Source organism: Theropithecus gelada, chromosome 9, assembly GCF_003255815.1.
Source record: "Theropithecus gelada isolate Dixy chromosome 9, Tgel_1.0, whole genome shotgun sequence".
Classification (NCBI taxonomy): Eukaryota; Metazoa; Chordata; class Mammalia; order Primates; family Cercopithecidae; genus Theropithecus; species Theropithecus gelada.
Genome location: NC_037677.1, coordinates 60,086,102 through 60,098,667, shown reverse-complemented (window position 1 = coordinate 60,098,667; position 12,566 = coordinate 60,086,102). Strand labels below are relative to the sequence as shown.

At 51.3% G+C, this 12,566-nt stretch overlaps 2 protein-coding genes across 2 annotated transcripts; one reads left to right on the top strand and one right to left on the bottom strand.

Moving 5' to 3' along the window:
* Window positions 1-972: 972 nt before the first annotated feature.
* On the top strand, window positions 973-7,392 carry PLAU (plasminogen activator, urokinase). The gene is made up of 10 exons (XM_025396393.1): window positions 973-1,083; window positions 1,388-1,475; window positions 2,073-2,180; window positions 2,790-2,964; window positions 3,156-3,247; window positions 3,405-3,624; window positions 3,848-3,996; window positions 4,647-4,805; window positions 5,140-5,288; window positions 6,280-7,392. The coding sequence occupies exons 3-10, from the start codon at window positions 2,105-2,107 to the stop codon at window positions 6,454-6,456; spliced, it is 1,197 nt and encodes a 398-aa protein (XP_025252178.1). The 5' UTR covers window positions 973-1,083; window positions 1,388-1,475; window positions 2,073-2,104; the 3' UTR covers window positions 6,457-7,392.
* C9H10orf55 (chromosome 9 C10orf55 homolog) lies at window positions 1,549-2,102 on the bottom strand. Its single transcript, XM_025396394.1, is given in 3 exon segments — window positions 1,549-1,804; window positions 1,806-1,954; window positions 2,058-2,102. Coding segments are annotated over 3 exon segments (450 nt in total).
* Window positions 7,393-12,566: the final 5,174 nt, after the last annotated feature.

Genomic DNA, 12,566 nt, shown 5'->3' with positions numbered 1-12,566 from the left:
GTGTAAAAGGACATACAGTGAAAAATAAATCTTCCTCTTATTTTGTCCTCCAGTCTTCCAATTCCTCTACTCAGAGGTGAGAACAGAACTTCCACACCCTCCAGAACCTCCACAGTTAACTGTCTACATGTTTCCATTGTCTTTACTTTTATTCTTGCCCGCACAAATAAATGAACTGTTCATTATGAAAACTTCCCAAAAGACCCATTAACACTTCAATAGGAAGCACCAACAGTTTATGCCGTAGGACTTTGTTCCCACAATCCTGTAACATCATATCAGAACACCTAATCCAATCCTTATCAAGCCCTGTCAAAAACGGACTTTAAATCAAACTGCAAATTTTCAGTAATCTGGTCTTGCCTTTCCTCCTCTCTGATAGCACCATCAAACTCCCTTACTGCCGAAAGCAGTAAGTCCGGCTTTGTTCCATCCACTGGTTGTGTTGGTGATATCTAGGGACTGCCACTGAACAGAGAGGCACAGAGGGAGGCCCTGCAGGCAGGGGTTTTTGTCTCTGTGTTTCTGGGAGAGTGTGCCTCCTACATTTGTCGCGTTGATGAAGACTTCACAGCTCCATCAGCTGCGGGCAAGGGGGTCTGAGGCCCTCTTAGGCAAGTTGGGGCCCAGCAGGGAGAGGTTGGAGAAGAACTGATTAGGGGACCCCAGGAGGCTTCAGAGCTGGGCGAGGTAGAGAGTCTCCCGTGCGCCTTCTCTCCTCTCTGCAATTCGGGGACTCCGTGCACTGGGGCAGGCCCCGGGCCAGGTTCATGGGAGGAAGCACGGAGAATTTACAAGCCTCTCAATTCCTCAGTACAGACGCTGTTGGGTCCCCTCCGCTGGAGATCGCGCTGCCCCCAAATCTTTGTGAGCGTTGCGGAAGCACGCGGGGTCCGGGTCGCTGAGCGCTGCAGGGCAGGGGAGGGAGCTGGGCGGGAGAGGGCGGGGCGGCGCCGGGGCGGGCCATGATATAGAGCAGGCGCCGCGGGTCGCAGGACACCGCGGAGACTGCAGCCCCGGACCCCAGCTCAGGGTCCACCTGTCCCCGCAGCGCCGGCTCGCGCCTTCCTGCCGCAGCCACCGGTGAGTGTCGCGGTATCGAGATCCCCGGGCCGGATGCGCGGCGGCCCCAGTTCCCGAGCATCTGCCTCCCCAGCTCCGGGCTGCCCCGGCTCCCTGGCGGCTACACGGAGTCACCGCGGCCGCTCCCGGGCGTCCCCCGCGGGTGCCGGTCCAGGCTGCCCGGGAGTCCGGAGCCCAGAGAGGAGAGAGGCAGTCGGGGCTGGGGATCCTGGTCACCGCGGGCACCTCCCTTGCGCTGCAGTCGCCAGCCTGACCCGCCTTCCCGCTCCTCCGCCTCTTGCCCTGACTTCTCTTTCCTTTGCAGAACCGCCGTCTAGCGCCCCGACCTCACCACCATGAGAGCCCTGCTGGCACACCTGCTTCTCTGCGTCCTGGTCGTGAGCGGCTCCAAAGTGAGTGCTCCCTTGCTTTGACCGATGCCGCCCGAGGACCTCTGATCAGCACCAGGGGAGAGGAGGGGGCTGCTCAGGGAGCGGGGGTCCTCCCGCTTCCATCCATAGCAGGGCCAGGCTCTCCCCAGGAAATGGGACAGGGTGGCAGCGGAGGCTTGAGAACCACGGGGGTTGGCACTGAACGGCAAGGGAGGAAGAAGCCGCCCGGACTGCCCCAGCCTGCGGGCATCTGGTAGATGAAGCTTGCTTGGGTCAATCCATTTCTCCTTGCTGGAAACCCATGGTCTTCCATGTGAGAACTAGATACGAACAGGGTGAGGCGAGAGGGAAGGAAGAGTGGGTTTTGGGACTGGGTCCAGTTTACCCTCACCCTGGAGTCCCTGGAGCATGGGACCTTTGATGAAGCCTCCTCCCGAATCTCTTCCAGGGCAGCCGTGAACTTCAAGTTCCATGTGAGTATCCACCCCTACAACAATTGGCTGTACAGACATCCTGGGAAAGCTTCTGGGGACATCCCCTCCCTACCCCTGCTGCAGGGCTGCCCCAGCCCTTACGGCTTCCACTCCCCCTCGCTTACCCCACCTTTGTTCTCTCCAGCAGACTGTGGCTGTCTAAATGGAGGAACATGTATGTCCAACAAGTACTTCTCCAGCATTCACTGGTGCAACTGCCCAAAGAAATTCGGAGGGCAGCACTGTGAGATAGGTATGGGGATCTCCACTGCAACTGGGAGTTAGGGGGCACCAAAAATTTGGGGACAGGGAGGGATGGGTGGGAGGCAAGAGCAGGCAGGAGTTAGGAGCTGGAGGTGGGGTGGGTGACATCTTCATCCCTATGTGACAAGCATAAACACACACACTCCTGTGAAGCAATGGCCACACAAATGTGAGGTGCGGTTGGAAGGAGAACCTGTCCAGTCTTCTGGCAGGTCTGAAACCACATCATCTTTAAAATGTCCGTTGGCAGCTGGGCGTGGTGGCTCACGCTTGTAATCCCAGCATTTTGGGAGGCCAAGGTGAGTGGATCATTTGAGGTCACGAGTTCAAGACCAGCCTGGCCAACATGGTGTAACCCTGCCTCTACTAAAAATACAAAAATCAGCCTGGCATGGTGGTGGATGTCTGTAGTCCCAGCTGCTTGGGAGGCTGAGGCAGGAGAATCGCTTGAACCTGGGAGGCAGAGGTTGCAGTGAGCTGAGATCACACCACTGCACTCCAGCTGGGCGACGGAGCAAGACTTCGTCTCAAAAAAAAAAAAGCTCGTTGGAACGTCCTTCTCTTTCTCACATTCTCTCATCCTCCTGTCCCCTCGTAGATAAGTCAAAAACCTGCTATGAGGGGAATGGTCACTTTTACCGAGGAAAGGCCAGCACTGACACCATGGGCCGATCCTGCCTGGCCTGGAACTCTGCCACCGTCCTTCAGCAAACATACCATGCCCACAGATCTGATGCTCTTCAGCTGGGCCTGGGGAAGCACAATTACTGCAGGTGAGGTGGGGGCAACAAGGACCAAGAGTCCTCCCCACAGCTTCCCAGAAACCTTGTTACCATCCCCTTCTCTCAGAGGGCCGGCCATAGCATGAGAGAAGTGCAGTCTCTGGTTGAGTCTTCCCTGAGGGGAGGAGACAGGGAAGGCCCTCTGGGTTGGAATGACATTCCCTATCTTTCTGTGTTGTCAGGAACCCAGACAACCGGAGGCGACCCTGGTGCTATGTGCAGGTCGGCCTAAAGCAGCGTGTCCAAGAGTGCATGGTGCATAACTGTGCAGATGGTGAGCATCACTGACCTGCTGATGACAGTGGGGTGGAAGGGGACAAACTCGCATGTCCCCTTATTCCATCACAGGAGGGCTGAGGAGGTGAGGGGCGCCCAAGAGGGATGCTTTCTCCTAACCGCCTCCCCAAGACATCCCTCTGTTTGTCCTCCAGGAAAAAAGCCCTCCTCTCCTCCAGAAGAATTACAGTTTCAGTGTGGCCAAAGGACTCTGAGACCCCGCTTTAAGATTGTTGGGGGAGAATTCACCACCATCGAGAACCAGCCCTGGTTTGCAGCCATCTACAGGAGGCACCGGGGCGGCTCTGTCACCTACGTGTGTGGAGGCAGCCTCATCAGCCCTTGCTGGGTGGTCAGCGCCACACACTGCTTCATGTACGACCCTGGGGTTTCTCCTCTTTGACTCTTCTGCTCCACCCCAAACACATCCTCTTCTCCTTCCCAGCAAAGGGTTCCGCCTCATTTCTCCCTCGTCTGCCCCTCTCCTTGCAGCCCATGGCCTTGGGGACAAGTCATGCTTTGAGGCCTCTAGGGAGGGAAGGAAGAAGTGGCAGGATTTCATGGGACTAGGCTGTCTGATGGATTTCTTCTCCCACAGTAATTACCCAAAGAAGGAGGACTACATCGTCTACCTGGGTCGCTCAAGGCTTAACTCCAACACGCAAGGGGAGATGAAGTTTGAGGTGGAAAACCTCATCCTACATGAGGACTACAGCGCTGACACGCTTGCTCACCACAACGACATTGGTGAGGGGGAACCCCGCGACTGCTGTGGCCATGATGGCTTGGGGAGAGTGGGACCCAGGAAGAGACTGGAGCTGAGGTTGAAGCTGGCTGGTGGGGCAGGGGTGGGGTGGGGGACCTTGAAGCCTCAATATACATGACAAAGGGAGTGGTGGTGGGGAAGAGTTCCATAAAGTCTGAGGGGTCCGGTGCTCCTGTGGAGAGACCCTGAATTTCCCCAACAAGTAGCCTCTTGCGAGTGGAAATGGCTCTGTGGGTATATGGCTTGGGCTGGGAATGCCCTGTTTATACGAATTAGAAAAAGACGCCCCTTCCTTTGTGGGATGTAGCCTCTGTCTGTGTTGGGATGTAGAACTTGGAGAGTGGAGCTTTGGGCTGGATTCCAGCCTAACTACCTCACCTGGGACTTTTTGCAGAAACTACCTATAAAGGTGTATGCAGTGGCTCTGGCCATCCAAGACTTTTTCAACACCTGTAACAAAGCCCTTGGGGCATGGGGCAGGGGAGGTTTCCAGGTGATAAGCGACCAGCAGACCTCCCTGGATGACTGACCTAGGGATAGACATAGCTACTTCCTTGGTACTTGAAGGGGACAGATGGGGACCACCTAACCAGTAGTGATCTTTCTCCTCTCATCCTCTGTCCTCCCCCAGCCTTGCTGAAGATCCGTTCTAAGGAGGGCAGGTGTGCGCAGCCATCCCGGACTATACAGACCATCTGCCTGCCCTCAATGTATAACGATCCTAACGATCCTAACGATCCCCCTTTTGGCACAAGCTGTGAGATCACTGGCTTTGGAAAAGAGAATTCTAGTAAGTGAAAATTGGGACTGACTTAGGAGGTCCTGGGGAGTGTTTTGACCTGAAAGCAAGCCCAGCATGATCAAGGGAAGACTGCAGAGTTAGAGATGGGAGCACTGAGGAGGTGGCAGATGGGTCCAGGGATGGATGAGGACTGTTGTTTAGGGAGTGATGGGCTGCAAAGGTAAATAGATGGTAGGGGCTATAGGTGGAGTAAAGGCTCAGATTTGCATGGAAAAGAATAAGGGCCTTCCCTGGTAGAGACACTTTATGGTTCCCCTCCCTGGCAGACTCCCAGTGGACAGATAAATCTTGACGCAAACGCCTCCCTGTTTTCTTCGCTTAGCCGACTATCTCTATTCGGAGCAGCTGAAAATGACTGTTGTGAAGCTGGTTTCCCACCAGAAGTGTCAGCAGCCCCACTACTACGGCTCTGAAGTCACCACCAAAATGCTGTGTGCTGCTGACCCACAGTGGGAAACAGATTCCTGCCAGGTGAGAGTTCTAAGCATCTCTCTCCATCTCTTCCATATCTCCCCAGAACTCCTGGGCTTGTCCTAGCCAGCTTTGGGGTGTCTCTCTCTAGCCAAAGCCCTAAGTAGCCAGAATCAGGAGCTCAGGTCTTTGAGGGTTTAAACCAATGCTTGTGTGTTTACCAAACATTACCAAAAAAATCCCAGCTCTGTGCTAGTCGCTTAAGACTGGGGGCATGAGATCCTAGAAAGAGGAAACAGTAAAAGACAATGTAACTCAGTGCCCAGGGTGCGTTGTGAACTATAAATGATCAGGTGTTCAGGAGAGGGAGGTGAGTGTCAACTTGAGGGTCAGGGAGGGGAGGCTTTAAAGGAAATGTGACTTGATAGGCATTTGAAGAGGCAGAAGGAAGAAAGGAGGGTGTTTCAGTTGAAAGATACAAAACTGAGTAGGAGGCTGGCATATTCCGGGTGGGGAGGAAAAGTAGGGTCTGGGAGTATGGATGGAATAGCAGCAGACGACAGGGGTTTTAAAACCAAGCAGGGGATTTTAAACTTGATGTGGTAGAAAATGGGGCTGTGCCAGGCACAGTGGCTCATGCATGTAATCCCAGCACTTTGGGAGGCTGAGGTGGGTGGATCACTTGAGGCCAGGAGTTTGAGACCAGCCTGGCCAACATGGTGAAACCCTGTCTGTACTAAAAATACAAAAAAAAACTAGCCAGGTGTGGTGGTACATGCCTGTAATCCCAGCTAATCAGGAGGCTGAGACATGGGAATTGCATGAGCACAGGAGGCAAGTTTGCAGTGAGCCGAGACAGTGTCATTGCACTCCAGCCTGGGCGACAGAGGGAGATTGTTCCCCCCGCCCCCCAAAAAAAGAAAGAAAATGGGAAGTCACTAAGGACTTTGACTGGGAAACTCTTCCCTCTCTCAGGTATGGTTGGGTGGTGGGATCAGAAACCCCCTCCTCACTTCTCTAGGGCTCATCTTTTGTGTCTTTGGCTTCACAGGGAGACTCAGGGGGACCCCTTGTCTGTTCCATCCAAGGCCACATGACTTTGACTGGAATTGTGAGCTGGGGCCGTGGATGTGCCCTAAAGGACAAGCCAGGCGTCTACACGAGAGTCTCACGCTTCTTGCCCTGGATTCACAGTCACACCAGGGAACAGAATGGCCTAGCCCTCTGAGGGTCCCCAGGGAGGAAACGGGCATGACCCGCTTTCTTGCTGGCTGTCATTTTTGCAGTAGAGTCATCTCCATCAGCTGTAAGAAGAGACTGGGAAGACAGGCTCTGCACAGATGGATTTTCCTGTGCCACCCACCAGGGCGAACAACAATAGCTTTACCCTCAGGCATAGGCCTGGGTGCTGGCCGCCCAGACCCCTCTGGCCAGGATGGAGGGGTGGTCCTGACTCAAGATGTTACTGACCAGCAACTTGTCTTTTTCTGGACTGAAGCCTGCAGGACTTAAAAAAGGCAGGGCATCTCCTGTGCATGGGTGAAGGGAGAGCCAGCTCCCCTGATGGTGGGCATTCATAAGGCCCATGATTGAGAAATGAATAATTTCCCAATTAGGAAGTGTAACAGCTGAGGCCTCTTGAGGGCGCTTAGCCAATATGGGAGCAGCAGTTTGGGGAGTAGAGACACTAATGATTTCAGGGCAGGGCTCTGACATTCCATGAATGTATCAGGAAATATATATGTGTGTGTATGTTTGCACACTTGTGTGTGTGCTGTGAGTGTAAGTGTGAGTAAGAGCTGGTATCTGATTGCAAGTCTAGATATTTCCTTAAATTGTGTGGACTGTGATGCCACATAGAGTGGTCTGTCTGGAGAGGTAATAGGTCACTCCTGGGGGCCTCTTGGGTCCCCCACATGATAGTGCCTGGGAATGTATTATTCTGCAGTATGACCTGTGACCAGCACTGTCTCAGTTTCACTTTCACATAGATGTCCCTTTCTTGGCCAGTTATCCCTTCCTTTTAGCCTAGTTCATCCAATCCTCACTGGGTGGGGTGAGGACCACTCCTGTACACTGAATATTTATATTTCACTATTTTTATTTATATTTTTGTAATTTTAAATAAAAGTGATCAATAAAATGTGATTTTTCTGATGACAAATCTCCCTGGTGCTTGCATGGGAAGGTGTTGGAGTACATAAAAAGGAGAAAATAACAAAAGTGGACTGCACCCCAGAGTTTCTTGGGACTTCATCTCTGGAGTTAATGGAGCTTTGGGAGGTACAAGTTAGGAGAGCTGTAGGGCAGGGCCACCGCAGCACTTAAGGTATACGAAGTTTCCCCAAACCACAATCCCATGGCTGTGTAAGTAGTGTGCAGGCTTAGTGTCAGCTCCCAATTGCCTCCTTAGCCTGATACCTTTGTGCAGTGCACATCTTGTACAGCTGTATATTGTGGTCTTCTTTAGGGTTAACTCCACAACATTCTCTTCACTCTGCCCCCAACAATCCTTGAGCTGACCTCAACCAAGGAGAACACCTTGATTCTCCTTGGTGCAGTGGCTAATGCCTGTAATCCCAACATTTTGAGAGGCTGAGGTGGGAGAATTGCTTGAGCCCAGGTGTTTGAGACCAGCCTGGGAAACTTAGTGAGACCCTGTCTCTGCAAAAAATAAAAAAAATTAGCCAGGTGTGGTATCACACATCTGTAGTCCTAGCTACTTGGGAGGCTGAGGCAGGAGGATCATAAGCCAAGGAGTTCAAGTTTACAGTCAGCTATGATTGTGCCACTGCACTCCAGCCTAGGCGACAGAGCAAGACCCTGTTTCAAAAAAAAAAAAGAAGAAGAAGAAGATGACCTGTAAGTGAAAATTGCTGGCTGGGCTCGGTGGCTCACGCCTGTAATCCAGCACTTTGGGAAGCCGAGGTGTGTGGATCACCTGAGGTCAGGAGTTTGAGACCAGCCTGACCAACATGGTGAAACCCCATCTCTGCCAAAAATACAAAAAAATTAGCTGGGTGTGGTGGTGGGCGCCTGTAATCCCAGCTACAGGCTGAGCTGAGGCTGAGGCAGGAGAATCATTTGAACCCCCGGAGGCAGAGGTTGCAGTGAGCCGAGATCGCGCCACTGTACTCCAGCCTGGGCGACAGAGGGAAGACTTTGCCTCAAAAAAAAGAAAAGAGAAAGAAGGAAGGGAGGGAGGGAGGGAGGAAGGAAGGAAGGAAGGAAAGGGAAAGGGGGAAATTGCTTATTCAGAAGGAAGGAAGGAAGGAAGGAAGGAATGAATGAAGGAAGAAAATTGCTTATCCAGAATACCAGCTTGAGTCTGTGGCATTCAGGAAATAGAAAACATAATTCCCCATCATCTGTGTGTGGGGCTGATGCTGGAATTTTCCCAGTGTGTTGACAGAGCTTGTGACCAGCCATTGATTGCTATGCTATGATTAGGGGGCCCAGAATCTCAAAGCAGGATGATGTCCTAATGGGGGTGACCATATATTTTGAACAAAACATCAAGTTCTGAAAAACTGGGGTATAGAAGGCAGGTTGAGAGATAATTGGGCATCAAAAATTAGAATTTCCAAGCTGTGTTAATGGGTTTGGGCAGCGTTTCTTAATCGAGTCAGCTGAGGACCTTTTAAAATATGCACACCTACACTCCACCTGTAGAGATTGTGATTCAGGTCAGGGCTGGTGCCAGGTCTCGTGGTTTTAGAAAAGCTCCCTGGGTGTTACTGACATGCACCACTGATTGACAGCCTTGGGGGACAATTGGTCAGAATATATGAAGGGCCCAGAAAAATTCCAGATATGGTCAGCATGAGTTTTCTGCATGAACAGCCCGTTTTCTGAGCGGGGTTTGGTGGCACAAGGTCTCCTGGATTCCCTGGTTAGAGGCTTTCTGGACCGTGCTTCCTTAGAGGGTAAGAACTCCAAATATTGGCTTTTTCTTTTTTTTGAGGCAGGGTCTCTCTCTGTCACCAGGCTGGAGTACAATGGCGCAATATCAGCTCACTGCAGCTTCTGCCTCCCAGGTTCAAGCGATTCTCCTGCGTCAGCCTCCCAAGTAGCTGGGATTATAAGCATGCACCACCACTACCTGTCTCATTTTTGTGTTTTTGGTAGAGACAGGGTTTCACCATATTGGCCAGGCTGGTCTCGAACTCCTGACCTCAGGTGATCTGCCTGCCTCGGCCTCCCAAAGTGTTGGGATTAGTATTCGACTTTTGATCTCCATCATCTAGTGTGCTGTTTTACACAGGTTGATGCAGTGGTTCAGAGGATGGATTTTGGAGTCCGGTGGCCTGAACTAGAATCTAACACCAGCTGTGTGACTTGAGAAAAATTATTAGCCTCTCTGCACCTCAGTTTCCTCATCTGTACAAAAGCGATGATACAATCTACCTCCCTGGGTTTTTATAAGGATTCATGAAGGCTGGATGCAGTGGCTCAGGCCTGTAATCCCAGTGCTTCGGGAGGCCGAGGCAGGCGGATCACCTGAGGTCAGGATTTTGAGACCAGCCTGACCAACAAGGTGAAACCCTGTCTCTACTGGGGGGGGGGAAAAAAAAAAAATTAGCTGGGTGTGGCGGCACATGCCTGTAATCCCAGCTACTCGAGAGTTTGAGGCACGAGAATTACTTGAACCTGGGAGGTGGAATTTGCAGTGAGCAGAGATCACACCACTGCAATCTAGCCTGGGCAACAGAGCAAGACTCCGTCTCAACAACAACAACAAAAAGGATTCATGAGTTCATAAGTCCCTTAGCATAATACTGGCACCTAAAAAAAGCATAAAAACGGTGGTTATTATTACAAAGCTAAGTAAATTCTTGTAGTATCAGATCAGATGGGAACCCTCTCCCTTCTCCCACCTCAGAACTGCACTATTTTGTGGGAGTGGAAACTTGCTAGGAAGCTGCCCAGGCGGAGTGGCCGCTCAGCTTCTGCCTTCCCCTAAGGGGCCAAGAAAGATCTTGTTCAAACTTGAGCAGCTCCAGCATCAGGGCTCAGAGACACTGAAAACAGGAAGTATGAGCCCTACTGGCAGGGTTAAGCAATGAGGCTGTTAACAATCTTCAGGCCATTTCCCAGCCAACACCCCGACCCCCAGTCAGCTGCTGTCTCTTTGCCTAATAGATCTCACCCCAGGCGAGCAGGCATCAGCCGCTTCTCCAGCAACCAGTTTCACAGCTCCAGATTCTCACTCCAGAGACTGCCTCTTACTAGTGCCTCCATGATCAAGCACTGTGCTTTTTCTTTTCTTTTCTTTTTTTTGAGATGGAGTCTCGCCGTCGCCCAGGCTGGAGTGCAGTGGCTCAATCTCAGCTCACTGCAACCTCTGCCTCCCAGGTTCAAGCGATTCTCCTGCCTCAGCCTCCTCAGTAGCTGGGATTACAGGCGTGCACCACCACACCTGGATAATTTTTGTATTTTTAGTAGAGATGGGGGCGGTCTCACCATGTTGGCCAGGCTGGTCTCGAACTCCTGACCTCGTGGTTCACCCACCTTGGCCTCCCAAAGTGCTGGGATTACAGGCGTGAGCCACCGCACCCAGCCTCGTCTATCAGAATTTTAACCCTCTCCTAGATAACAATTCTTTCCTCCTAGAAGATTCCCAGACCAGGTGAGGAGACCACACTCAGCCACTGGTTTCAAAGTAAAACTTCACTGTTCTCACCGTAACCTCAGCATTTCTGCTGCAACCTGGTTTCATTGAAGTGGTTTCCGTTTTCACCAGAACCCCTCTTTCTGAAGTATTCTCAGACCATTATATTAACAGGACTCAGCCTGCATTCCACGTATGCCCTATCTTTCCAAAGTTGGCAGCAGCTGCACCCCGGCATATACCCTTCCATACTCACTCCCATTGGGTCCACCATCCTTCCCAGCAGGAAACACTAAGCCCTCCCTTTGAATTAGATGAAGTAAGAGGAGTTGCTGAGGTGTTTTTAAAAATCATTTCTGGGCCAGGTACAGTGACTCACACCTGTAATCCTAATACTGTGGGAGGCCTAGACGGGAGGATTGCTTGAGCCCAGGAGCTCGAGGCTACAGTGAGCTATGATTGCACTACTGCACTCCAGCCTGGGCGACAGAGCAAGACCCTGTCTCTAAAGAAAAAAAAAAAATCAGTTCTATTGAGATATAATTCATATATCATACAACTTACCCATTTATTCTTTCTCTTTTCTAGAGACAGGGTCTTGCTCTCTCCCCCAGGCTGATTGTAAACTCCTAGGCCAGAGTGATCCTCCCACCTCAGCCTCCTGAGTAGCTGGGATTACAGGCTCATACCACCATGTCTGGCACCATTTAAAGTGTACAATGCAATGGTTTTTAGTAGATTCACAGAATTGTTAGACATCACAACCAATTTTAGAACACTTCATCACCTCACAAAGAAATCCTGTACCCACTAACAATCACTCCCTTTTTCTCCCTAACCCCCTCAGCCCTAGGCAATCACTAATTTACTTTCTTTTTTTTTTTTTTTTTTTGAGGCAGAGTCTCGCTCTGTCGCCCAGGCTGGAGTGCAGTGGCCGGATCTCGGCTCACTGCAAGCCCCGCCTCCCGGATTTACGCCATTCTCCTGCCTCAGCCTCCTGAGTAGCTGGGACTACAGGCGCCCGCCACCTCGCCCGGCTAGTTTTTTTTTTTGTATTTTTTAGTAGAGACGGGGTTTCACTGTGTTAGCCAGGATGGTCTCGATCTCCTGACCTCGTGATCCGCCCGTCTCGGCCTCCCAAAGTGCTGGGATTACAGGCTTGAGCCACTGTGCCCGGCCTACTAATTTACTTTCTGTCCTCTCTGTGGGTTTGCCAATTCTGGGCATTTCATATCAATAGAATCCTATAATATGTGGTTCTTTGTGACTGGCCTCTTTCACTTAACATGATGTTTTCAAGTTTTATCCATGTCATAGCATGTGTCAATGAGGTTGCTGAGTTTTAAATAACAAATTGAGGGAAAAGATGGTCTAGGTGAGGTGCAGTGGCTCACATCTGTAAATTCCAGCACTTTGGGAGGCCAAAGCAGGAGGATCCCTTAAGTTCAGAAGATCCAGACCAGCTTGGGCAACAGAGAGGCCCCATCTCAAAAAAAACAAAAACAAAAACAAAAAAGTTCTAGGTCTCTTTTTTGAGGTTGCAGTCACATTGAGATTCATTCAACAATCTTTGTCCTTCCTTCCTTCCTTCCTTCCTTCCTTCCTTCCTTCCTTCCTTCCTTCCTTCCTTCCTTCCTTCCTTCCTTCCTCCCTCCCTCCCTCCCTCCCTTTCTTCCTTCCTTCCTTCCTTTCCTTCCTTCCTTCCTTCTTCCTTTTTTTTTTTTTTT

Bases quoted from the DNA above. Each gene is read 5' to 3' on its own strand.
- PLAU (XM_025396393.1), top strand. From the start codon at position 2,105: ATGTCCAACAAGTACTTCTCCAGCATTCACTGGTGCAACTGCCCAAAG. The intron at 2,965-3,155 runs GTGAGGTGGGGG...CTGTGTTGTCAG, and splicing joins GGGAAGCACAATTACTGCAG to GAACCCAGACAACCGGAGGC. The intron at 3,248-3,404 runs GTGAGCATCACT...TTTGTCCTCCAG, and splicing joins GGTGCATAACTGTGCAGATG to GAAAAAAGCCCTCCTCTCCT.